The sequence below is a fragment of the Siphateles boraxobius genome, unplaced genomic scaffold, assembly GCF_051911475.1.
Source record: "Siphateles boraxobius isolate OS27281-9 unplaced genomic scaffold, OSU_SipBor_1 9, whole genome shotgun sequence".
In the NCBI taxonomy this organism is placed as follows: domain Eukaryota; kingdom Metazoa; phylum Chordata; class Actinopteri; order Cypriniformes; family Leuciscidae; genus Siphateles; species Siphateles boraxobius.
The window spans coordinates 1,723,753-1,748,427 of NW_027509219.1; the positions used below are offsets into that span (position 1 = coordinate 1,723,753).

At 39.2% G+C, this 24,675-nt stretch overlaps 1 protein-coding gene across 2 annotated transcripts in view; it reads right to left on the minus strand.

The window, feature by feature from the left end:
* acsl2 (acyl-CoA synthetase long chain family member 2) overlaps positions 1 to 24,675 on the minus strand; it is a 38,706-nt gene that overhangs the window by 2,205 nt on the left and 11,826 nt on the right. For both annotated transcript variants that reach the window (XM_077223681.1, XM_077223682.1), the window contains exons 3-20: positions 23,985 to 24,099; positions 23,361 to 23,425; positions 23,167 to 23,268; positions 20,215 to 20,314; positions 19,931 to 20,109; positions 14,675 to 14,707; positions 14,391 to 14,442; positions 13,445 to 13,518; positions 12,959 to 13,036; positions 11,406 to 11,540; positions 11,182 to 11,316; positions 10,959 to 11,054; positions 7,800 to 7,872; positions 4,374 to 4,462; positions 4,019 to 4,135; positions 3,201 to 3,344; positions 3,006 to 3,107; positions 2,292 to 2,363 (exon numbers count right to left, since the gene is read on the minus strand). In XM_077223681.1, coding sequence (XP_077079796.1) covers positions 2,292 to 2,363; positions 3,006 to 3,107; positions 3,201 to 3,344; positions 4,019 to 4,135; positions 4,374 to 4,462; positions 7,800 to 7,872; positions 10,959 to 11,054; positions 11,182 to 11,316; positions 11,406 to 11,540; positions 12,959 to 13,036; positions 13,445 to 13,518; positions 14,391 to 14,442; positions 14,675 to 14,707; positions 19,931 to 20,109; positions 20,215 to 20,314; positions 23,167 to 23,268; positions 23,361 to 23,425; positions 23,985 to 24,099 — 1,761 coding nt within the window. The remainder of the gene's footprint in view (positions 1 to 2,291; positions 2,364 to 3,005; positions 3,108 to 3,200; positions 3,345 to 4,018; positions 4,136 to 4,373; positions 4,463 to 7,799; positions 7,873 to 10,958; positions 11,055 to 11,181; positions 11,317 to 11,405; positions 11,541 to 12,958; positions 13,037 to 13,444; positions 13,519 to 14,390; positions 14,443 to 14,674; positions 14,708 to 19,930; positions 20,110 to 20,214; positions 20,315 to 23,166; positions 23,269 to 23,360; positions 23,426 to 23,984; positions 24,100 to 24,675) is intronic.

Below are 24,675 nucleotides of genomic sequence, written 5' to 3' on the forward strand. Positions count from 1 at the left end.
TTTTTATTCACATTCATTATCATTGTAATGTCTCACCAGTGAATGAGACATGAGGAAATGTAAAAGCGTTGCGCTCTCCTCCACCAAGTCTGTCTCTCCTCCTGGCTCTTTGCAGAGGAAGCATGGGGCTTTTGGAGAAGCTCTGAAGGGAGGGTGGGATTGTATGCTTTCAAAGCTAGCTTGCTATTGCTAGTTTGCAATTTAATGTTTTAATGCTTACTGTAGTGCGTCATATCCTATATTCCCCATAAATTGTAATTTTCAAATATTTCTTACAGAGAGTGTCCAGAGGACTTCAACGGAGCGGCTGTGGCCTTATGTTTAAAATACGCCCCAGATAGGGGGGGCGGAGATGGCAGGAAAAACATTTGTAACATTTTAGAAAAAGGATAATGTTAAGTATAAATGGTTATAGTTGAAAACCTTCTGTTAAAATAATGAAATTTTTTTTTAAATAAAAGGTTATTTTATAATCCATTTAATTTCTTTGTCATTTATCTAATATACAACATTTGTGGATTTCAGTTTCACTAAGATTTTAAGTTACTTTTCTGTTTGCTCTTGTCTTAAGATAAATACTTTTGGGTTGTCTCGCATTGGATCTTGACCTCTGTTCGACCTTGTTGTTGTTACATGTTTCTTTGTATGTTGATTTTTATTTTACAACGAAAACCTGGCTCTGTTAAAAGTTCGATGTCATGCCAACAAAATAACCATATATTTCTTTAAAGTTGGAATTTGACAGCTAATGTTGTGTTTTGACAGGTATCTGATTTTGATTTCTGACCAAAATTCAAAGTTACAGCTAATTTAAAGACATCAACTCTATTGATTTACAACCACAATTCAATGTCTGTCCAATGTTGGAGGTTGGCCCAACATGTGAGATTGATGTCAAGCTTAACATTGGGGTCTGACGTCAACCCGATATCCATTTTCAACCAAAATGCAGTGTCCAACGTTAGAGGTTTACCCAACATGGTGTTGACGTCATAACCCAACGACAGACTGATGATTACCTTCAATGTTGGACAGATGTTGCATTTTGGTAAAAAAACGACAATCGGGTTGACGTCATAACCCAGCACCAGACTGACGTCAACATCTGACGCTGGAAAGCAGTGCATTTTGGTTGAAAATGAAAATCGGGTTGACGCATAACCCAACGTCAGTCTGACGTCTACATCAAACGTTGGATTGACATTGCATTTTGGTTGAAAATGAAAATCGGGTTGACGTCATTACCAAACGTCAGAATGACGTCTACATCAGACGTTTGATTGACATTGCATTTTGGTTGAAAATCAAAATCGGGTTGACATCATAACCAAACGTCAGAATGACGTCAACATCCAACTTTGGACAGACGTTGGAAGTTTACATTAATCTGATGTTGGGTTCTGACGCCAACCCGATTTTCATTTTCAACCAAAATGCTACGTCTGTCCAACGTCAATCTAACGTCATACTGACGTCCGGTGCCTGCTTGGTGAGATCCAGCAATAACTGTCAGAGCGCCGTTGAAGTCAGAGCGCCGACTAACAAAGAGGCAGCTCCACCAACAGAAATCACACTGGCAATGCATAACGGAAATTCATCTGCTTTAAAAAACAGTCCAACTTTACAACAGCAGTAACAAATATTTTAATATTTTTTAATAAGTGCTATAACCGAAACACGAGCTGTACATTTTAGCTGTCAGTCCTTTGTAAATGTGTTTTCAAACTCATGTTTGATGCAACATGAATCATATTTCTATTGAAATAATCTGACACATGTTAAGAACCTGATATACAAAATGATTAACAAAAATCACAGCGGTGTTAATGTGGATGTGTTTGCACAAGCTCTGCAATTCGGCTCTCATCAAATTATAACATGTATTTATAATGAACCACTAGATTGCTATAAAGCAGCAGCTTTACATTGACACTGTAAAAAGACACTGATGCAGTTTTTTATTTATTTAATAGTGTCTCTTCATTTCCAACTATAAAGCAGCTCTCCATTGTGCTTGTGTTTTTACTCACGTCTGAAGGACTGAACAGAACAAACGAACCAAAGAAGGCGGAGCCTCAGAGCCACACAAACCTATTACATCATCACCACAGACTAGCGGTAGTTTGAAGGCGTTTACCAGCCGGAGTAAACTTTTCTAGAAAGTTCACTTTGGCAAGTTGTTGCAAACTCCAAACGAATTTTGTTTTGGCCTGATTTTGTTCAAAATGAGCTCACACCAGTTGGTTCTTCGATTTCTGTAAATAACCCAGAATGCTCTTCTGAGGGTCTACCTGCTCAAATGACTTGAGTCCAGCCTCCTTCCCCACTGCCGTCATGTCCTCCAGCACGGCTTTCTTCACATCCTACCAAACGGGATGAAGAGACCACATTTCAATGACATTTCACCAAATGTTTATCAGTTTAAAACTACTGATATCTCATGCTAAGTTGAGAAATTGCAGTGTGCGCACGTGTTAGGTGTTATGGCATCTAACTCTTTCCCCGCCAGCATTTTTTTTTAATCATTTTCACAGAAATCATGGCCCAAAATCATGGCCACCAAAATATGTTGTTGTATGAATATCTGAACATACAATATTTTACAAGAAGGAACAGAGGCTTTGCTTTGAAAAAATAAATAAAATAAAAAAACACTGAAAATTAAGTTTCATGAAGTTCTAAAGCTTCACAGTCTTATAACTCGTCCTGGGTCGACATTTCATTCAGTAACGTTAGGCAGTTTTGATTTATGCTGTTTAATGTTTGATGATCGCGATATTTTACATGTGTGTCAGCAATGCTTTAATTGCTTATTTCTGATTCTTCTTCACCTGTTTTGATCCAGAGATTCAGTTCTCTTTCAGAAGATGTGTAATAGCGCCTCCTACCGTATAACAGTGAAAACATGGATTACCGTGGAAAGAGTTAATTAATTTCTGGGGACACATTTGTCGCCAAACTATGTTAAATTTGCATGTGTATATGTATATGGCATTAAAGCTCACAGGATTTTGACAAAGCTCCTCATATGATCCGACTATGCCTCTTTCTTTGGCCCAGTCGACAAACACCTCCGGGTCTGGAACTACAACTCCTAAAAGATAAGACTAAAAACAGAGAAGGATGAGGACGCTGTCAGTTTCACAGCACTAAAAACAGAAAAGTAAAAAACTGTTGAACTTAAATGCATGTATGCTTACTTGTAGACTATCTCCGTGCACGAAGACCTGCAGAACAGGAACACAGCGAGTGTAGACGTTCTCGATCTTCTCGGGAGCGATGTACTCGCCCTGGGACAGCTTAAAGATGTTCTTCTTCCTGTCCACAATGCGCAAAGTGCCATTCTGAAAGACCAAAATGTTCACACAGGATTTCATTCAGAACACTAGAAACAATTCATAACTCTTACAAGGAAAATAAATACTGCATACAAACAGCTGTAATGACTTAATCCTGGAGGGACTTTTTTTGTTTTAGTTTTTACAGTCTAAAATGACTGAATTTGCTGCATATATTTGTGGCATTTTTTCAGTTTTGTACTGAAAAGCCACCAATAATCATGATTTACTTATATAATTAGTGTTAGTGACAGTAAGAGTACAATTATCTCTAAATACTTTTGTGCATAATTAATTACTAAAACAGTGGTTACGGTTCCCCATGCACAAAGCAACGGTGACACCAGAACTCTACTGAAAATACAGAATTGATTTAGACTATTGATTGCACACTGTCACAGGGACATTTTAAGTCCATATCCACTAAAATAATGTCATTATTTAAATCGAATCTACTGGTGAAACCAGGCATCATGGGGAATAGCAAATATTTACCCCAATATACAGTATTAAATATAGTAGTTGAAAGGTAGGGTAGGCAATTTGGTTTAATAGACGTGTTTTGTCATACTGTTTGAATAATAATGGCCGATAATGTGGAAATTGCTTGATTTTTCTGGATGAAAATAGCAATAAATCCAATTTAAAGTGTGCAGTCCTTCTGGAGGAAGATGTCTCACCGGCAGCCACTGTCCCACGTCTCCGGTGTGAAGCCAGCCGTCAGCGTCCAGAGTCTCTCCTGTCCTCTCTTCATCCCTCAGATACCCTCGGAAGACACTGGGACCCCGGATACAGATCTGACACGTGCATGTATAACACAGTATCCAACAGATAATACATTTGTTTTAATTAACATTGGAGTCAAAAGTGTTACCAGAAGACCTCACACATTTTTGTTGTTACTAAGCAACAGCATTGTCAAAGGCCCGTGTTACAAGTCCCTTGCCACAATTTCTGTCAAAATTACCCACAACTGCAGAAAAAGTATCCACATTGGTTGGTGGGCTAATTTCTCACTATGATCAAGATACTGACCTCTCCTTCTCCATTCGTGGCATAGTAGTTCATGTCGGGGATATCGGTCAACTTCACCATAGCGCAGGGTAAAGGAGCGCCGACATGACCTGAAACACATCACACTGCTGTAAGGCCAGGCCAAATACTGGATACTGTCAGTTAAAAAACAAAACAATACCATACAGTTTAAAGGTTTGGATCAAATGGATCATGAGAAAAAAATAAAGGCATCTATAGTGTTACAAATGATTTCCATTTCAAATAAATGCTGTTCTTTTGAACTTTTTATTGGTCAAGGGATCATGTGACACTGAAGACTGGAGTAATGATGCTAAATATTCAGCATTGCCAAGACAGGAATAAATTAAAAAATATTTAAAAATATATCAAATTAGATAACATCCATCCATCCATGCTTCTCCGGGTGGCTGTGGATCACCCACACGTCCTTTTCCCCAGCTACTTTCTCCCAAGGCATTCCCAGGCCAGCCGGGAGATAAAATCCCTCCAGCGTGTCCTATTTCTGCCTGAGGTCTCTTCCCAGTTGGACATGCTTGGAACATCTCCACAAGGACTTGACCGGAAGCATCCTGAAAAAGATGCCCGAATCACCTCAACTGACTCCTTTTGATGCAAAAGTAGCAGCGTCTCTACTCCAAGTCTTTCCCGGATGTCAGGGCATCGCACCCCATCTCATGGTTAGCCTAGGCACGTGTACCCGCAATATCGTTCTTTCGGTCACTACCCAGAGTTCATTACCATAGTCATAGTCCATGTAACATAGATTGACTGGTAAATTGAAAGCATCACCTTCGCTACGTTCCTGTTTCACAACAATGGACTTGTACAGTGAGCACATTACTGCTGCAGCCGCACCAGTCTACCCATCAACCACCTGCTCCGACCTGCCCTCGTTCGTGAACAAGACCCTGAAATACTTGAACTCCTCCACTTGGGGAAGCAACTCACCCCCTTCCCAGAGTGAGCGATCCACCTTTTTTCAGCTGAGAACCATGGCCTCAGGTTTAGAGGTGATGACTGTCATCCCCACCACTTCACACTCTGTCACAAACCACCCGAAGAGGACATCAGGACAACATCATCCGCAAAAAGCAGAGATGTCACCCTAAGGCCTGCACGTCAAGATCCTGTCCCTGAAAACCACAAACAGAATCAGAGACCAGATTCAGCCGGCGGAGTTCAATGCTCACTGGGGACAAGCTTGACTTAATACCACGAATAAGGACACGGCTCTCGCACCGCCTGCATAGGGACCTAATGAAGGTCTGATCGACACGACAGCACTGATCCTCAACAAACTCATCTCCATCCCGGCGTGATGACTCCGATCTTCAACCACATGGAACTGGATAATACTCTGATTTCTAATCCAATCTGAACTCTGACCTGTAATGCATCATACACTGTTCGGTCGTTGGCCAGAGGAGAACTGGCCCTTTGTTGCAAACTTTGTTGCATTATTTTCCTGTTATCTCTGTAAAGCTGCTTTGAAAGCATCTGTATTGTAAAAAGCGCTATATAAATAAATGTGACTTGACTGAATGGCAAACATGAGTGGCCCTGGTACCCCATACTACTGTAATGCCCCCCACAAGACATCTCGGGGAACATGGTCGTAAGCCTTCAAGTCCACAAAACACATGTAGACTGGATAGGCATGGATAGGCTGGATAAATCCCATGCCCCCTCCAGGATCCTTGCCAGGGTAAAAACCTGGTCCACTGTTCCAAGCCTGAGATGAAAATCACATTGTTCCTCCTCTAGTTTGAGAGTTGGGTGGATTCTGAAGGCGCTCCTATGGATAAGGCGCCGATATTTATCGGCCGATCATAGCTTTATATAGTTTGATCAGTGGTCTCTATAAAGTTTGATCAGTGGTCTCTATAAAGGCCGATCAGATGACGCAAAACTCGTGACATTTTCTATGCACAGCTAGACTTCCTTCATTACATTCACAAGTCTTTCAGTTTTACAGGTGTCAGAAAAGGACAATACATTTGCAATGTCTGCATAGAGCCTAATTAAAAGGCCAAACTTGACATCGAAATCAGCTAGATCAAGACCCTGAGATACCACAAATTTACGGTTGTCGTAAAAAAACAGTCTGCTGTTTGCTAAACTGCAGGATGTTCTCGATAATAAAAAGAGTTATTAAACCTGCATTAAAGCCACGAAAGATACGGAGCGGAAGACAGACAAGAAAAGTGATCTTTGAACTTATAAACGGTTAAAAACACAGAAATACTGTATGTCAAAATGACCAGCTTGGTGAGTATTGGCTTAAACACAGGCAATTATGTCTTGAGTCAACACAAACAGTTGAGAAAGAGAACACACTTGTAACAGTATATTGGATCTGTGCATTCGGTCTTAAAGTGACAGCAGCCTGATAAACCTGCTGCCGTCTATGTCATTAATGTTAATCAAACAAGAAAAGAAAGATCACTCATTGCGATCTTGGGCAATGAGAAAATCACTCATTGCCCTTTAGTAGATTTAGTAGGATAAATCTCTATTTATGAAACATCACTGAATTAAGCTGGACTGTGAAAGTATTTTCTTCTGGAAACAAACTTTGTTGCATTATTTTCTTGTTATCTGTGTAAAGCTGCTTTGAAACAATCTGTATTGTAAAAAGCGCTATATAAATAAATTGTGACTTGACTATAATTTATACAATGAAGACTATGCAGTGATGTTTTACATTTGATTACTTTCTGTTGATAAAGATTTTATTTAGGCTGTAAGTTGTTCCTAATCACCTCGAAGAGAGGGAAAAGAATATGTTGCACATGTTGCTTGTCAATAAATAAAGAGTTGTCAATTCATGATAATTTCTCATCTCTTCATTTTTTATACTTAAAATACATCGTTGTTAAGAATAGTATTATTTATTTCGGTGATCAGTATCAGTGCTCATATCAGCCATTACTGCTTCCAGCCGGTAATCGGTGATTGGCCCCATAAAATCCCCTGATCGGAGCACCCTTAGCAGATTCTCCTTTCCAGCACTCTGGCATAGGCTTTCCCATGTAGGCTGAGAAACATGACCCCCTGATAGTTAGAACAAACCTTCCGGTCACCCATTTTGAAAAAGGGAACCACCACAACCCTCAATGGCACAACCGCCAATGGCCAGGTGCTATCCCTGATTCCCATGTGATGTTGAACAGGTGTGTCAACCAGGACAGCCCGACTACATCTAGGGCTGCAAGTATCTCAGGGCAAATCTCGCCTTGCCACTTCAGACCTTTTTAACTTCCTCAGTGAATTCCGCTAAGAAAACCAGTAAATGTAAAAGAGTTATATTAAATTTGAATATTATTTGAAGGGTAGTGTATGTGAAACAGAGCACAGTATGCAACAAAAACATCACGTGACCTCACTCTGCTGCATGTTTCATTAAGAAATTACAGCACAAACCTGCACTCCAGTCCCCCGGCATGGAAAAGGTACATCCAGCTGTGCACTCCGTCTGTCCATAACCCTCAAAAATCTGGAATTATATTAAACAAACCCTGTCAATATAATGAACAATACTGGAGAAAATATCCCCTGTACACATAATCAAAACACTTTTATTTTAGTATTATTCATATACTATTTTAGTATTTATTATTATTTATTTATTTTATCTTTATATTTTCAGTTTTCAATTTAATTTTAGATAAGGTTTTAGTAATTTTATGTGCTTGTCATTTTTTATCAGTTTTTTTATTTATTTATTTCAGTAACACTTTCCAATAAGGTTCCATTAGTTAACTACATTTTTTAACATTAACAATGAAAAATATGTCTATTTCTTAGTTTATATTACTTTCAGCATTTACTAATAAATTATTAAAATTAAAAGTCGTGTCTGTTCATATTTAATGAACCTGAGGTTACATGAACTAACAATAAACAGTTGTATTTTATGAACTAACCGTAACAAAAATGTATTATATATATATATATATATATATATATATATATATATATATATATATATATATATATATATATATTACCATATATTACCATAACAAATTGATTTTCCCCACTCAGTGAAACATCCACTGTGAATCCTGCTGAATGTGGCCTAGTTATTGGCGATTTTATTACATGGAATGTGAAAATAGAGACACCAGCCACCATAGTCACATGTTTGCTGGGAGCCAGAGCGCCTGACATCAAAGCAAATTTAAAAGTGCTGGCTAATGCGAAGAAGAAGATGCGCCCTATCATACACATAGAAAATTATACATTCCTATTATTCAAATCAGTTAAATGATTATTAGGATGCATAAATTAGGTCAGGCGGAACCGGGAACACTTCCTATAACACCCGATGTACTCATTACATCATAAGAAGAATGGCAACTACGCTAATGTTAGTCTTTTTTTGCTTATTCCGAGGTTTACTGTAATCAGCTGGATCCAGGCCGTATCCAGACCAGATGGAGTACCTGCGCCTAGACACGACCACAAGGCATGATGTAGTCAGCCGGCTCCGGGCCGGCTATATTAATTCATTATTCAAAATTATTTTTGCTTTTTGGTATGGTTGAATTGGATTATCGAAGGTCAGCAGCAAAGACACTGGTTAATGAAGTGAAATTAAAGGTGCATTGTGTAATATTTAGGAGGATCTGTTGACAGAAATGCAATATCATATACATAACTATGTTTTCAGTGGTGTATAAAAACCTTACATAATGAACCATTATGTTTTTATTACCTTAAAATGCGCCATTTCTATCTACATAACACTGCGGGTCCTCTTACACTGAAATAGCCATTTTGTGCCGACATGTTTCTACAGTGGCACTAAACAGACAAACACGTTTCATCACTATGTTTGTCTTCATGCAAAATAGCTAGCTAAAGTCAGCAAATAAAACACTGACAATGATGAACAAGTAACAATAATATTTGCAATAACATAATATTTTACTGAATAATTAAGGCGAGACACGGCAGGCAAAAACATCGTTTTTTTTTTCACTGGTCAATTTTGAGATTTTGGGATATTTGTCTTCAATAACATGTCTTCTTTCAGACTTATGGTGAAAAAAAGTCAGAAACACATATTTAGGTCTTTATTTTACTACACTTTGTCTTTTTGCATCTGTAGATTTCTCATAAATTCATCAAAAGTTGTCGTTATAAATCATCCCTCTGCTCCACGATCGCGATCTGCACCCTGTCATCACACACACCGTTAGAAAGCTCTCTCTCTCCTGAACAAGACTGCTGGATCCAAATATGGTCATTTCCTTTTTATCAGCAACCAATCGCGAAAGTAAAAGGGGGGATTTTACTCTAAATGCGCAATCTCATTGGCTGATGCTAAATCTTTAAAGCCCGTTTTCTCAAAATGACTTTTCTCTCATACTCCAAGTCCGAAATCTCCAGTTCAGTAGCACCTATATACACCAAACTTTCCAGTCTTGTACCTAGTTATATTATAAAGACATTTACATAGGGATTTGTAAATATATTACTCCTAGCCTGATTTACATAACATTTTATTCCAAAAAACATGTTGAAAATCATTTTTTTAAGGCTATTGGCAGTATATTCTGATTTACAGGATAACAAAAGTAGATATCCATAAATCCCTCTGTATTTTTTCCCATCTAATTGTGAACACAATGAAAAAATAATTTTGAACCTGGTTTTATCCAATACTCAGATTTCGTTGTTTAAATATATGCAAATTAGCGCATATTTAATTAGATAATGTGTAATTTGCATATTTAAACATTAAATTACAGAAAACTTGTAATACATTTTTTTCTCATCTTAATGTAGGAAATCAACTGGCAAAGTTTCATGGTGATATCTGCTATTTAAAAAAAATTACCTTATTCACCTGTAGTGTCTCGACTTAAGTAAACAATCTATTTATTAATTTTTGTAAAGAAACCTCATTGCTTAACTGCCCATTCTCTGCTGTCTCAGAACTTTCAGATCAGATCTTTTCCTGTCGGCCACCATAACTTCTGTTGTTTGCAATTCGTAACTTCACCACTAGATGCGCAAAAAATTACACACTGCACCTTTAAATACATTAAGTATATTCTAAGTTTGCATTTCACTTTTTAAATTTATTTTAAGGAATACTTCATCAGTTTTGTGCAATTCAGATGAGTAAATGCCTGCTCAAATTTAGTCTAGACCTACAATAACCATCATGTTCACACAACGCCTCTGCACTTACTGACGGTTTCTCTCAACAAGAGGACAGGAGAACTGTCAGTTAATACATGGGGGAAGTACACAGTAACTTGAGTTAATTATTTGAAAAAGTAACTCTTTTATTGTAAAATTAAAAGTTAATCATTTATAGTTACTTGGAAAAAAAGAATATGATTACGCAATTTGCCTTACTACATATCTTGCGTTAATGCGTTTCCCCCAACACTGACAATAGCAACACTGCATTCAAAGCAATCTGATGTCAGAAAGGAAGGGAAGCCTTGCTTAACCTACATGAAAACACATTTGTGCAAGTATAAAAATGCTTTACAGTATTTTAATCTATAGATAAAAATACTTCATAATAAATTGTACTGTATTTTAAGCGAGGACTCTCACCAGACAGCCGAGGGTGGCCCTGAGGAAGGAAAGGACGGTTGGAGAGATTGGTGCAGATGCAGTGAGGATGAACCGCAGGTTTCCACCCAGACTGGCCTACAGGAAGAGAGGAGAGAGACACGTCACAAATATAAACACATTATATATCCACAAAGGGGCGCACTTATCTCTTTTCATCAAATCTTTCCATAGCTGGAGCGTTCGGTTATTGTGAGAGACGTACCTGTATCTTATTGAAGATCAGTCGGTCCCACAGGCTGTTGTTCCTCACGACTCCACTACTCAGTTCTGCCTGTTTCCTCCTCACGGCGTAATGAAGAATGACTCTTCTCAACGGAGACGTGACCGAGCCCAGAATCTACACACACGTGTGACATTCATCAGTTTAAAGTGAGTGATTATTCTCCATTTGTGTCCAAGAACTCCACACTGCTGTGCAGAACACACTTTATCATAGATGCGGTTGAGTAATCGAGGGACCACGGGGAAGAAGGTGGGCTTCAGGGTCTTTATGTCATCCATCAGCAGAGCGATGTCTCCCTGGTAAAAACCAACCCTTGCTCCGTGACAAAACATTGACACCTGACGAACAGAGAAAGAGTACACAGTAAAGTAGAGAACAATAACTCAACAGAGCAATATAAAAGAACAGGAAAATGGACAGATTGTTTTTTGTATTAAATTAAAGTCAATATGAAATCATGGGTAACACTTTACAATAAAGTTAAATTCATTAACATAAATGTATACAATAGGTTTTGTAAAATAAAACAAATAGCATCTATAAATCTGAGTTAATGTTCATTTATACACTAATGGTCAAAAGTTTGAAATGATTAAGATTTTTCTTTTAAATGTTTTTGAAAGAAGTCACTAAAGTCACCAAGGCTTGGACCACATATACAGTAAAAACAATAATATAGTAAAATATTAATACAATTTAAAACAGATTATGCAAAACTGAATTTTCAGCATCATTACTCCAGTCTTCAGTGTCACATGATCCTTCAGAAATCATTCTAATATGATGATTTGCTGCTCAAGAAACATTTCTGATTATTATCAATGTTGAAAACAGTTGTGCTGCTTCAAATTGTGATGGAAACTGTCATACACTACCATCCAAAAGTAAGATTTAAACAAAAGAAAATATAGAAATGTAATACTTGCTATTCAGCAAGGATATTTTAAATTGATCAAAAGTGACAGTAAATATTTATACTGTTAAAAGAGATTTCTTTTTAAAATTAATGCTTTTCTTTAGAATTTTCTGATCACCAAATAATCCAAATATATATATATATATATTTTTTAATCACAGTTTCCACTAATTTATTAAGCAGAAAAACTTTTTATAATTTTATAATTTTTAATAATTGATCATCAATAATAATTGATAACTGAGCAGCAAATCATCATATTAGCATGGTTTCTGTAATGATGCTGAAAATTCAGCTTTGATCACAGGAATAAAATACATTTGAAAATATTACAATAGAAAACAGTTATTTTAAATTGTAATAAAATGTCACAATATTAGTTTTTACTGTATTTGTGATTAAATAAATTGACACTTCTTTCAAAAACATATAAAACATTTAACTAGTAGTGTAAATATATTATTCATATTAATTCGTACTACATTAATGTTGCTTAATAAAATTTGAATTTACACTATTTAGGACTAATAAACACTCTAAAACTTCAATGATCTTATGTACACTTAATTAATGTCCCTAACCTAATTGTCTCAAGACAAAATGAGAATATTTTTCCCCCATGACTTTTCAGATTAAACCAATGACAATAATAATAATAATAATAATAATAAACAATAATAAAACAATTCTATATAGTCCAATTAAAACCAGAGAGGAAAAGAATCTCAAAAGTCATGTTCTACATGATTTCTCTTTTATTATTATTATTATTATTATGATAATTATTATGATTATTCTGCTCCATTTAGAAACAGTGACATTAAATTAGTGAGGGGTTACCTGGATCATTCGTTCAAACATGTGGGCGAGTGGCAGATAAGAGATGGACACATCCTCTTGACGAATCACAAAGAAGCCCTGGTGTGTGTGCGTATAAAATGAAATGAATAAGATAAAATGTAAAATAAATGTGGTAATTAGACAAGTTGATAAGATTTAACTGGTCATCAATTCTGCGCTTTCACTGGCGTTTTCCCATGCAGAGTATCATTAGAAGTTGTTTTAAGGAGCAGTTCATTATTGAGAAAACAATGTGAAGTCCATTTCACCATTAGAGGAACAAAGAGCTTTATAAACAGGACTTAAAAGAGAAAGAGGTCTCATGGGAAACTCAAGGTCTCTATTAAGGAAAGAAAATACAGAAGGAAGAGGAACAGGACAGAAGATAAGATGAAAGCTACAGAGAGAGGATGTTAAGGAGGGGAAATGCCACAAGTTGAAGGATAAGAAAGCAGACAGATGAAGCTCAGATCTCTCTGAACTGACCTCAAGGATCTTGATGACAGAGGAGGTGTTGGAGGCGATGTTGCCGTGAGTTATCATGGCTCCTTTAGGCTTTCCTACATCAAAAAAAGAGACACATCTAAACCTGATATACCTAAACATCATGGCTAGAGCTGCACGATTCTGGTTAAATTAAGTAGCATGACTTTTATTTTTATTTTTTTTTACAAATAGAGATTTTGAACAGACAACTAAACAAACTAACATCTAATTTACTAGAGGTTCTGACAAAAATGTTAATTGCTGCATTCGATTTAAAATGTTAAATTAATCTGAATGAATTATTTAAATAAATAAACTGTTAGAATTAATGATGCAATGATTCACTTATAATACTTCACTTGTTTCATTACTGGATGAATCAGCGTTTTTGAAAGAATCTCTTGAATGAATGATTCAATGACACATTTTTAAGAGACTTGTCACCACCTGGTGTAATGCAATCCATACAATCTTTATTTGAAGTTACTTTCAAAAGGTGATTTGCTCCATTTTGATTGCTACTGTAGACACCAGTGTTTATATCTGAACTATAGACTTGTATCATAGTACTTCTGTGATAATATAAATATTTGTAACACAGAAATAACGAAACCGTGTGGTTGAAAAGCCTTTGTGAAGCGGTTTCATACATACACATGAAAACTGCGCTCTCTGGACCAGCGGCATTGTGAACGCAGATATGAATGTTACGGAGTGATTTTGTCAAATGTTTAATAGACAAATGCGAATCGTTGTCATTTATGAATGAGATCTTTTAACAATTAATCATGCAGCTCTAATCATGGTCACATTATGGTATTAAAGGGTTTCAATGTCACAGGTTATTGTACCACACAATAAACTGAACACATGTGAAATTTGGTTATATATTACAATAGATCACAGAACGGCCCATAAAATGAATCCAATGTTAGTTGGTCGGTACCTGTGGTCCCACTGGTGAAACACACAACAGCCAGATCTTCAGGTTTAGGAGGCTAATGCAAAAAAAAGAGACATCATAAACTGGTGTGTTCTGTGTGAATGTCCCTCACAAGTTTACACCAGCATGTCTCTGTATGTCTCTGGAGCAACAGAAGGCATAGCGAATCTAGTCAGCCAAGACCAAATACATTAATACGGTCACATCCATCAACATGCTAAAACTACTCCAAAAGTTATCATAACTGAACTTGCAAAAGGGAGAAAAACAAATCAAGAAGCTCTTACCACAGGTGGCTTTAAGTTTTCTCTTCCCAGATCCTGCAATGCACACACACACACACACACACACACACATGCTTTACAAGAAAATATTTTTTCAGTCTTTCTACTTCAAAATGTCATGTTCAAATCAATGTTACTTGGCGTTTCTTTGTAATTATTTGTGTAATTTACTAACTTCTGAGTGAAATTGTTTTAAAGTAATCCCAAAGTAATTTTTTTCAATGCCTTATAATCATAATGACCAGCAAAAAGATTGTAAAGTGTAAAAAACGTCTCGGTTAACTATGTAACCATCGTTCCCTGAGTAGGAACAGAGACGTTACGTCGGATGAAGACGAATGGGGTTTCGCTTAGAAAGCCTATCGACTTTGAGTATTACAAAACAAGCCAATGGCAAAGAAATGCCATGGGTCTGCAACATGCAGATATGTTTCTTCGCTGAGGAGCCGAGACTGAACTCAGGCGATCCCCGCGGTACAGCGGAAAGTGGCATGAAGACGGAACGTCTCCGTTCCCTACTCAGGGAACGAGGGTTACATACGTAACCGAGACGTTCCCTTTCGTTGTCACTCCGAGTTACGTCGGACGACGACGAATGGGGTTACCAGTCTAAATTCGCCACCTTCACAGCTGTCTTCCAGTGCCCTGCGTAAATCTGAGATCCCTGTCGTGAGACTAGCACGGACGAAGGACTCCCATTTAGCACAGGAATACCAAGGTACACTGGGGGGCATATCCCATAGCTTAGAGGAAATATGCAATAATTGCCAACATAGGGGGGGGGGGGGGTAGCTTAGAGAATACACATATGACCCGGAGGGATGCATATGGAGAACCCTGGGGTGTCCAGCCGCAGGTGGAATATTTCAACCCCAGGGGTGGCAAGGTGGATTGCCAATGGCGTACTCTATCCAGTGAGACAACCTTGCTTGGAGAGAGCCTTTCCCTTCAGCTTCCCACCATAACAGACAAAGAGCTGGTCTGAGGTCCTGAAACACTGCGTGCTGTCTACATAGGCGCGGAGAGCGCGTACTGGACAGAGCCGTGCCAAGGCTGGGTCTGCCTCCTCCAGGGGCAGTGCTTGCAGATTCACCACCTGGTCCCGGAAGGGAGTGGTAGGAACCTTGGGCACATATCCAGGCCGGGGTCTCAGGATCATGTGAGAGTAAGCCGGCCCGAATACCAGGCACACTTCCAGTTCAGGGCTCCAGGGATAAAAGTGGCATGAAGCGACCTCAGATGCTTCTGACTCCATAAGAGGAGGTGGCGAGCGAGTTGTGGCATACGGCGGGAGCGCAGACTACCTTGACGGTTGATGTACGCTACAGTGGCGGTATTGTCTGATCGGACTGGCAAGTGTTGACCCTTGAGTACTGCCCAGAAGCGGCGCAGAGCAAGACGTACAGCCAGCAACTCGAGGCAATTGATGTGCCATAGGCAGCACGTCTATTGCACATGGCGCCCCAGCCCGTGCAACCTGGGATATGAGGGTGTCGAGCAGACGGGTCCACCGGACATCCTGCACATCGGACAGGTTAAGCCACAGGCTTGAATGGTGGACATCACCTTACCCAGGGAGCGTGCGGCCACTTTCGTCGCTCGGGGGGCAAGGTCAGTGGCGGCGCGCAGCTCATTGAAGAGCCCTGGGTCAGTCCTGCCCTCCTGCATGTCCATGAGCATCTGGGGCGGTGTAGACCAGCAGGATGGCCATGGCATGCAGTGAGGCGGCTGCCTGTCCTGGGCGCCACAAGTGTAGACGAAAAACTACAGGCTTCGGACGGGTGCTTAGGATCATGCAAGAAGAAGCACTCTGAGGACACAGTTCTTTTAGTATCACAACAGAGCGTTCAACCGGGGGACCCCAGTGTACCCATGGGCAGCGGCCCCGTGGAGGGGAGGAAGGGCGGAGAAGATCAACGAGGGATCGCTGGAAGACATGGGGGTCTTCGAGGATTTCGAGATCACCTGATGCACATCCGGGAAGAAAGGTATTGGAGTGGACGCCGACAAGTGTCAGCGGCCACACCCAAAAACCAATCGTCCAGCAGCGAGCGCTCAGGACAGGGTGGAAGGTTCCACTCTAGTCTGATGCTTGCGGTGGCCCGGGAAAGCATGGCCGTCAAAAAATAACTCTGTATGCAGCTCTATTAATATCGCAGGGCTTAAAGTCCCTGTAAAGTCAAAATGAAGTATGTGTTCTGAGTTTGTCACATCACAGAAAAATGTGTTATTAGACACCCAGCAAAATTTGATTGATAAAAAAAGCCGGCAAGTACATTAAATAAGCTATCAAAATCTTGAAAAAATGAGCAGTAGTCTCTGCTCTCAAACGCTGGGGGCGTGTCCGCAGGCTGCGCTGAAACCATGCCCACTCGCAGGACAGCTGCCGTTGCCACACTCAACTCTCACCCGCTACAGCCGGAATGGATGCTCCTAGCAGCTTATTAGGTTAATAATAACATAAGCGCACAAGGCAACTTACACTCATTGGTGGGCACGCACTGCCGATGATGGCACCAGTTGTCGGCGCGACGGGAGGATGAAGGCCAAGGCGGGAGATAGTCGTTCGGCCCCATTCACCAGTAAAGGCGGATTATCAGTGAATCCCAGTTGTCTCCGATGAAAGTTTATAAAACTATCCCGTGTAAACTTATCACTACAGAGGCGGGTTTTGGTGGTGATCCTCAGCTCTCCGTCAAGGTGGTTCTTCACAAAATGAATCCACCTCTTGTGGATGTGATCGTTTTTAGGAAATTTAAATAAGGACACTGATCTGTTTTGTACGTGATCGCATCCAGGTAGTTAGCATTTCCGTGACGAAGAAATAGCTAACTAGCAAACTGTAAGCTGTAGTAACTAAAAATACTGACAGTAACTCGCGATTGAGCGGCAAACTGATGCGAATGTGCTCTATTTATATTGTTAGGGGAGCGGCCAGCCTCAGGCACTCCAGTGCGTCATCGAGTACCCTTTTAGCCCCGCCCAAAAAATCCGTAACATATCAATGGTGAAAAACTGTTTAACGGTCTAACTCCACAATTCAGTACTTCACAGTTCACAGTCTTTGTAATGCGTTTTAGCAATAAATTTCTAACATTTATAATGTGTTTAGAATTTTTTTTTAAATTGCCTTTACAGGGACTTTAAAGTATTCCGGCAACGCAAGCCATACATGTTTGTATATGATCACGCTCTTATTCACGCAAATGCTTTTAAACCATTCATTCGCGACAAGACGAAAAGAGAACGCGCTGTCAGTGAATGTCCTCCTGACACTCACACAGACACACACACACACAGAAAGACGCGTGCCAGTTGGCAGTTTGGTACTATTAACATGAAGGCGACAGAAGCATCTTATCGTGTCACGTATAGCGAAGGCAGGCAAATCCCATAACATCGGCTAAACATTGCTACTCGTTGCATTACACATGTTAAGCATGTTTTGTTGACTTGAGGTTAGGCTTACTGATGTCGAGTGATTTTAAAAGTAGCCTCAATTAGGCCTGCATAAAGTTGGAAATGATTTGCTGTTGCAAAGAATAGTTTATGAATGCACTTTTAAAAAAGTTGTGGAAATAAAATGTCTTCAAATACAATATTAAAAAATATTTACATTTTATCAGTTTTTATTGAAACTCACCATTGCCTGCCTGGAACACACAAAAGATGGCATTTACTGCAGAGGCGTGTGTCGGTTAGGGCAGGCGGGCGGGATTTTGGGGAAGGGGGGGCCCTGTCCTAACCCACTGTAAGGGGAGGCTCACATTCACCCAATTTGAAAACCCCTTGCTCTAGCGTGATCAAGCCCAAGCACGCAGAGCAGAGAATGTGCCCATCAAAATCGGAAATGAGTCAACCGCAACCAGAAATGCCCGGGCGAGCCGTCATTAAAAAGACGTGCCGCGTGCAAGCTCTTGTGTGAGAGGAAAAAACTCCACGATGTTGAAGCGAGCAGGGAGAAACACACTCAAGGGCAGATCACTGCACAGATCAGCAGGCAATGTGAACTCGCTGCAGATCACCGTCACACCAACACCGGAGAATGGCTCGTCTCGTAGAGTGAAGTCAGGAATGGCTGTGGAATGAAGAGATACTCTTGGTTCCGAACCGAAAACATATCTGCATGTTGCCGGCGTCCTTCTTTTATACCCACGAGGTAAGGCGGAGATACGCTATGCAAATTCCGCAGACCCATGGCATTTATTTGCCATTGGCTCGTTTTGTAATACTCAAAGTCGATAGGCTTTCTAAGCGAAACCCCATTCGTCGTCATCCGACGTAACTCGGAGTGACAACGAAAGGGAACAGGATGTTTCTTGCTCATTTGAAATATGAGGTTGATATGACATGTAGACTTAATGTTCTCAACTCAAAGATCACAAACCAATGAAGCAGCAGTCATTTCAATAACCACACGTCATTCATGTTTACCGCCCAATTACTTCATCTTATCCATGTTACTGTAATCCAGCAACTTGTTCCACCCTGATTGAAGCCAGTGTGAACTACACCAGTACACAGAGGATAGTCAATCACATATTAAGATCATTGGCATATAAACCCCCTTTCACACACAGCACGTTGATCCTGGGAAATTGCCGTAAAATTGCTAGAGTGCCTTCAGTGTGAACGCAAACATGTCTTGGTATTGATGCCGGGATCGATGCCGGGATGGGGACCTAGTTACTAGTAACATTGTCGGGATCAGTTCCGGAAAGCACCCTGTGTGAACAAAAGCCAGGACCAATGTCGTAAGGGGAGTGTCGTAGTGATGACACACGTGCCGTCGTGCGACTCTGTTGCTCTTAGAAGAAATGTTGTGTTCGTCATCAACAAAGAAAGAAAGAAAAAATGTCTGCAAACTGGAATGAAGCAGAGACCAGGGAGCTCCTTACTATCCGCGCTGAAGCTGAGATCGTTTGACGCGTACGTTACAAGTCACATCCTGACATCACGTGTCTTTACGAGATGTGTGTGAACGCACTCAGAGATTCCGGAAAAATCACTGGCAGTGTGCATGAACCAAAATCAACCTATCCCGGGACACATTGTCTGTGCATTTTTCGGAATCTCTGTGTAAAAGGGGCTTAATAGTCTCAAAGGCCTATTTAATTGTTAGAATCAAAGAGAGGGTGGAAATTGACCATGAAAAAGTAAATTACATCAAAACAAATTTAAAATGTACAACAAAAACTGCTCAGTTATTTTAACTTGATATTTTGTGCAATGTCAGTTGCATTAAATACTATTCCTGACCATAATCTGTGAGAGCTGAAGTATCTCCACACCGCACTTCCTTCCTCTCTCCAGCAGGGCGGCGCTGAAGGGGTTAAAGAGCACCAGGCAGGACAGCATGGGGGTCACACACTTCTCCTTGTTCTTTAATAGAGATTCTGCTTTATCCTCCTTATCACAAATCACCATAGAGATCTCCGCTGGAGAGAGAGATAAGACAGAGATGAAGCTCTGATGTAAATTTGAGCATTTCAGCATCGTTTTGAGCCATTAGAAGAACCAGGTCATGTGACTGTCTTACTCACCCAGGTTAAGGATGTGAACCATGGATTCTAATCCAAGTGTATCATACAGAGGCACAAGAGCCATGGAGAACGTGTAACAGGCCAGCTCTGTAATGACCCACTGCAGCCAGCAGGGAGAGACAAGCAAAGCAGGAACATTAGAAACACCCAGTTCTGATCCACCCAGAGAAACATCTCTGTTAGCATTCCCATTCTCCTCAATGGCACTGTGACTATCGGAAGTATGTGACCTGGCTCACAGCCGCTGAGTGATTTAACCGATTAGTCAAAATGCATCTATTTCGCTTTTTATTTAATGAAAACAGATAAACAAAATACTTTATCAGCATAACAATTTGAGAGAAAATTTTAGCTGAGAAATGTACATGAAAATCTATATAGTTTAGCATTTGGTGTATTCCCATTTTGCATTTTGCAAAACCTGATGACAATGTTATCCAGCATGAATTTAGAATGATCCAAATATCTTCAAATGGAAGCAAAAAAAAAATTTATTTTGCATTTTAACCCTCCATCAGCTTCTTTGGAGATTTTAAGGGGGGAAACTATACCCGAGTTAAAGAATCTAAAACTATAAAAACTAAATAAGATATTAAGACCCATTATTACAACATTTGGATAAACTTAAAACTCTTTTCAAGTGTATCAACAAAATAAAAATGTTCTTAGAGGAGTAGAAATATTACATAGTAAAAAATGTTTTGACTGTCAAAGAGCTCTGTCATATGCTTTGACCACAGGATGGTTTTCTGAACATTAGTAGCCTACAAAGGATCATGATTAACGTCAGAAAAATCTAGGCTATTTTCTGATTAACGTCAGAAAATAGCCTAGGATCTTAAATACTTATTTTTTCCAGGTTTAAATAAAATAAAATAAATGTTAAATGACTTCAAGGTTTTCAATTCAAACACATTTGGACTATTTTGATTAGTTCTCTTACATAAGCAGTTACATTCATACATTTGTTTCAGAGGCAGAACAACTTGCATTTGATTAACTTTGCACATAACTGTTTGGTATCACTGCAAATTTTAAATGTTTTAAAAATATTAAAGGGGACCTATTATGCAAAATTTATGTTTGAACATAAATGTGTGTCAGCAGTGTGTACACACACAACCACGCTATAATGGAAAAATCCAGCCACTCCTTTTTTTTATTCCCATAAATCATAAGCAGTATCTCAGAATAAGCGGTTTGCAGTTTCTATGCAATGTGATGTCACATTGTTTAGGCCCCGCCCACAACTGCTAACAGATTCTGCCCTATTAGCATAGCTCCGCCCCTCAGTGAGCTGTACACAGTCTGCCATGTTTATGTCCTCGCCAGAGCATTTAACAGCAGCATTCAAGAAAGAAAGGTATTCTTATAGCAACTAAAGTTATTCAGTCAAGAGCAGAGAGTGATTTTCTGTTTTTCTTTTGTTGTTTGATTCATATTAACAGCATATACAGCAGTAGGTTCTGTACATTACGCTGTACTTTTTCTTTAATACACAGATCTAATATACACATGCAATCTCTTTCCCTGCTGTTTACATTCACAGTCAACTGGCACTTTTTATGTGAACTGTGTTTTTGACATAACCTTATGTGTATTTGACAGTTTGAGTACAATAAAAGTGAAAGAGAGCTTAGTTTAATACTCACGGGACGCTCCGTCTGACAGGCAGTTTTTTGAGCGTGTGCTTCAGATGTGTGTGACCATATATCAAAAGTTAAACTAGTATGGCCTTAAAACGCATGCCGTTGCCGATAATAAACTTTTATAATGATGAAGAACTGCAATGTCACGTGAGTGTGACCGCAATAGAGATGATAATCAAAACCAAACAGATGTTTAGTTTTTGTCACAGTGTCCGGGGCACGACTTGTAAAGGCTCCGCCCTCTTCTGGATAGGGGGCGGGAGCAGCAGCTCATTTACATTTAAAGATTCATGAAAAACATGTTTTTACTTCCACTCAACATTTACAACATGGTGTAATAAATGATCTGTGGGGTATTTTGTAGTGCACTGAGGCGTTCAAATAAAAAAAAATGTATGATATAGTTATACAACGGACATGTCTCTTTTCAAATAAAATATATTAAAAATATAATATTTAAGTGTATCTTTATTGATGTATTGTAATATGTAGGCTACTATATTGAAATAGACAAATAATACAGTGTCCCTTCTTCAATTGGAGATACATTCAGTCATGCCTGGCAACTTGACAAATATGTTGTCAATATCCTTAAAATTATTTTTAAAAAATTAATGGTTTATAAGTATTTTGAAATACACATTTTTTCATATTATATTGGGCTTTAATAAACTTAATGAAACTATAATGAATTTATGTGCAATTTTTTACTACAAGTCAATTTATTGAACAACTTTTAAGGTCTTTAAATTGAGATCTTAAAGGATTTGCGTTCCTGTGGCTCCCTCTAGTGGACAACATTAGTTGTATGGCCTTCATCTCTGAATTGCTTTGAAATAAATGGCTGATAATTTTTTTTGAATGATTAAAATTTTTTGAATGATTACTTTATTACTGATAATAGTACACCCACGTTAAACTCAAATTCACTGATTCGTGATACCTTAAGTTATTTCATGCTTTAATAGTAGAATTTCCAACTTCCATTTTTTAGCTAAGCAGTAATGATACATTATTATATCACTTTTTAAATGGTTATTTAACAACTGCATTCAGTCCTGCATTAAAGTGTGATTCAATTTGTTTGCGCAATCCACCTAACCCACCCTAAATGTTTTTTAGCACCACTGGTCCCCTGTTTTTACAGTATTTTGATCAAATAACAAAAGACACTTCTTTATAAAACATTAAAAAAAATGAAAAAAATGAAAAAATCGCAATGACTCCAAACTTTTAACCTGTAGTGTTAGTGTATATCTTTTGAATAATGTGCACTGATGAATTGTTCACAATAATGATTTACCTCTGGTCTGTTTTGGGCAAAGATGCCCACAAACTGCTGAGGGTTCGGCTTGCAACCTTTCGCCAGCAAACCTGATCCCAACACCTGTGCCTGTTCTGCGACCTGTAACGAACGCATTGTCATGATAACCGTTTTTAGGTTATTACATGCTTATTACACAGTAGTAAATGTGTAATAACACGCATTGCTCTCACCTCAGTGTAAGAAATCCACTGATAGGGCTCTCTGGGTTTCCTGAAGCCAAGACATGGGCCGTCCCCTGCACAGCACAAAGAATACTGTTATTTACTTATTATATGACTCTGTGGAACACTTGATTCTGACTATGAAATAGGGGAAATTCTGTGGTCATAAATATATATTTTATAATGACTACTAGCTACTGAACTGTAAATATGGCTGGTTTTCTATGTTTCTCTATGTACATTGTGTCCTGATCACATTGTACATCAACCCTTACTTAACATTTGTCTTAACGGTTCTAAAATTAGTAGTCTTTTAGCTTCAATCCAGATGCTCTCGAATCCGAACACAAAAACACCTCAAACTCAAGCAATCGACTACAAATCTATTTCACAATCCCTTTAATGAAGGAAGCTACATGTGATGAAAGCATTATCGATCCAAGAAAGCCTTGCAGAGCACTGCAGTAAATGAAAAGAAAGCAAAACCGATAAGCCGCTGAATCATCGAGGTTCAACAGATTTCACCACTACAGAAAATGCAAAGTGTTTTTCTGTATAAACACAAACTGTTCTCAGGCTTTTGAAAGAGGACAAGAGACACTGTGGTTGTGTTTGCTTGAACGTCACACACACCTGCTATCCGCAGTCCTCTCTGGAACATGTCGTATGCCGTCTTTGTGTCCTCGTAGTAGAACTCCAGGAGATTGTCATCCTTCAGTAAAGCGGAGCGCCTACAGCTCTGGTCTCCCTGGAAACATAAGCATGTGTTAATATAGCATAAATCATTCAAACTGATATGCAAAGCTATTGATCTAGTTCAGTATACGATGCACAGTATAAAAAATGCAGATGCAAAAACTTGTTCAGTGAGCTACCCAACCATGCAGTGTGCTAGGAGTGTAAATATTAATCGATTCGTATCGATGCATCGATTATACAGCCGACGATTCGATGCATCGATGCGTCCGCAAGAGTATCGATTAATGTGTTTGTTTTGCCGCCTGTCTATTTTCAGCATCCGCTCATATGCGTACAAACGATTGTTGTTATGCACTGGGCTAACGTTAGTTAGTACCCGAACTAAACTGCCAGTGTGAATGCACCCTCAGTCACTTAGTCGGCGAATTCCAAGCTAGCAGTTACTAACGTAAACAAACAGGCGCTAACGTTTAGGGTGCTTTCAAACCAACTCGGAACGTAACGGGCACGGTTCGCATGAAAAATCGCTAATTTTGTAAACGCTGTCTGTCATGTGGACCCGGGTGCACACTGGGGTACCAAACCCGAAACTGCCTGGAGGAGGTGCGCTGAGTTCGGTTGCACT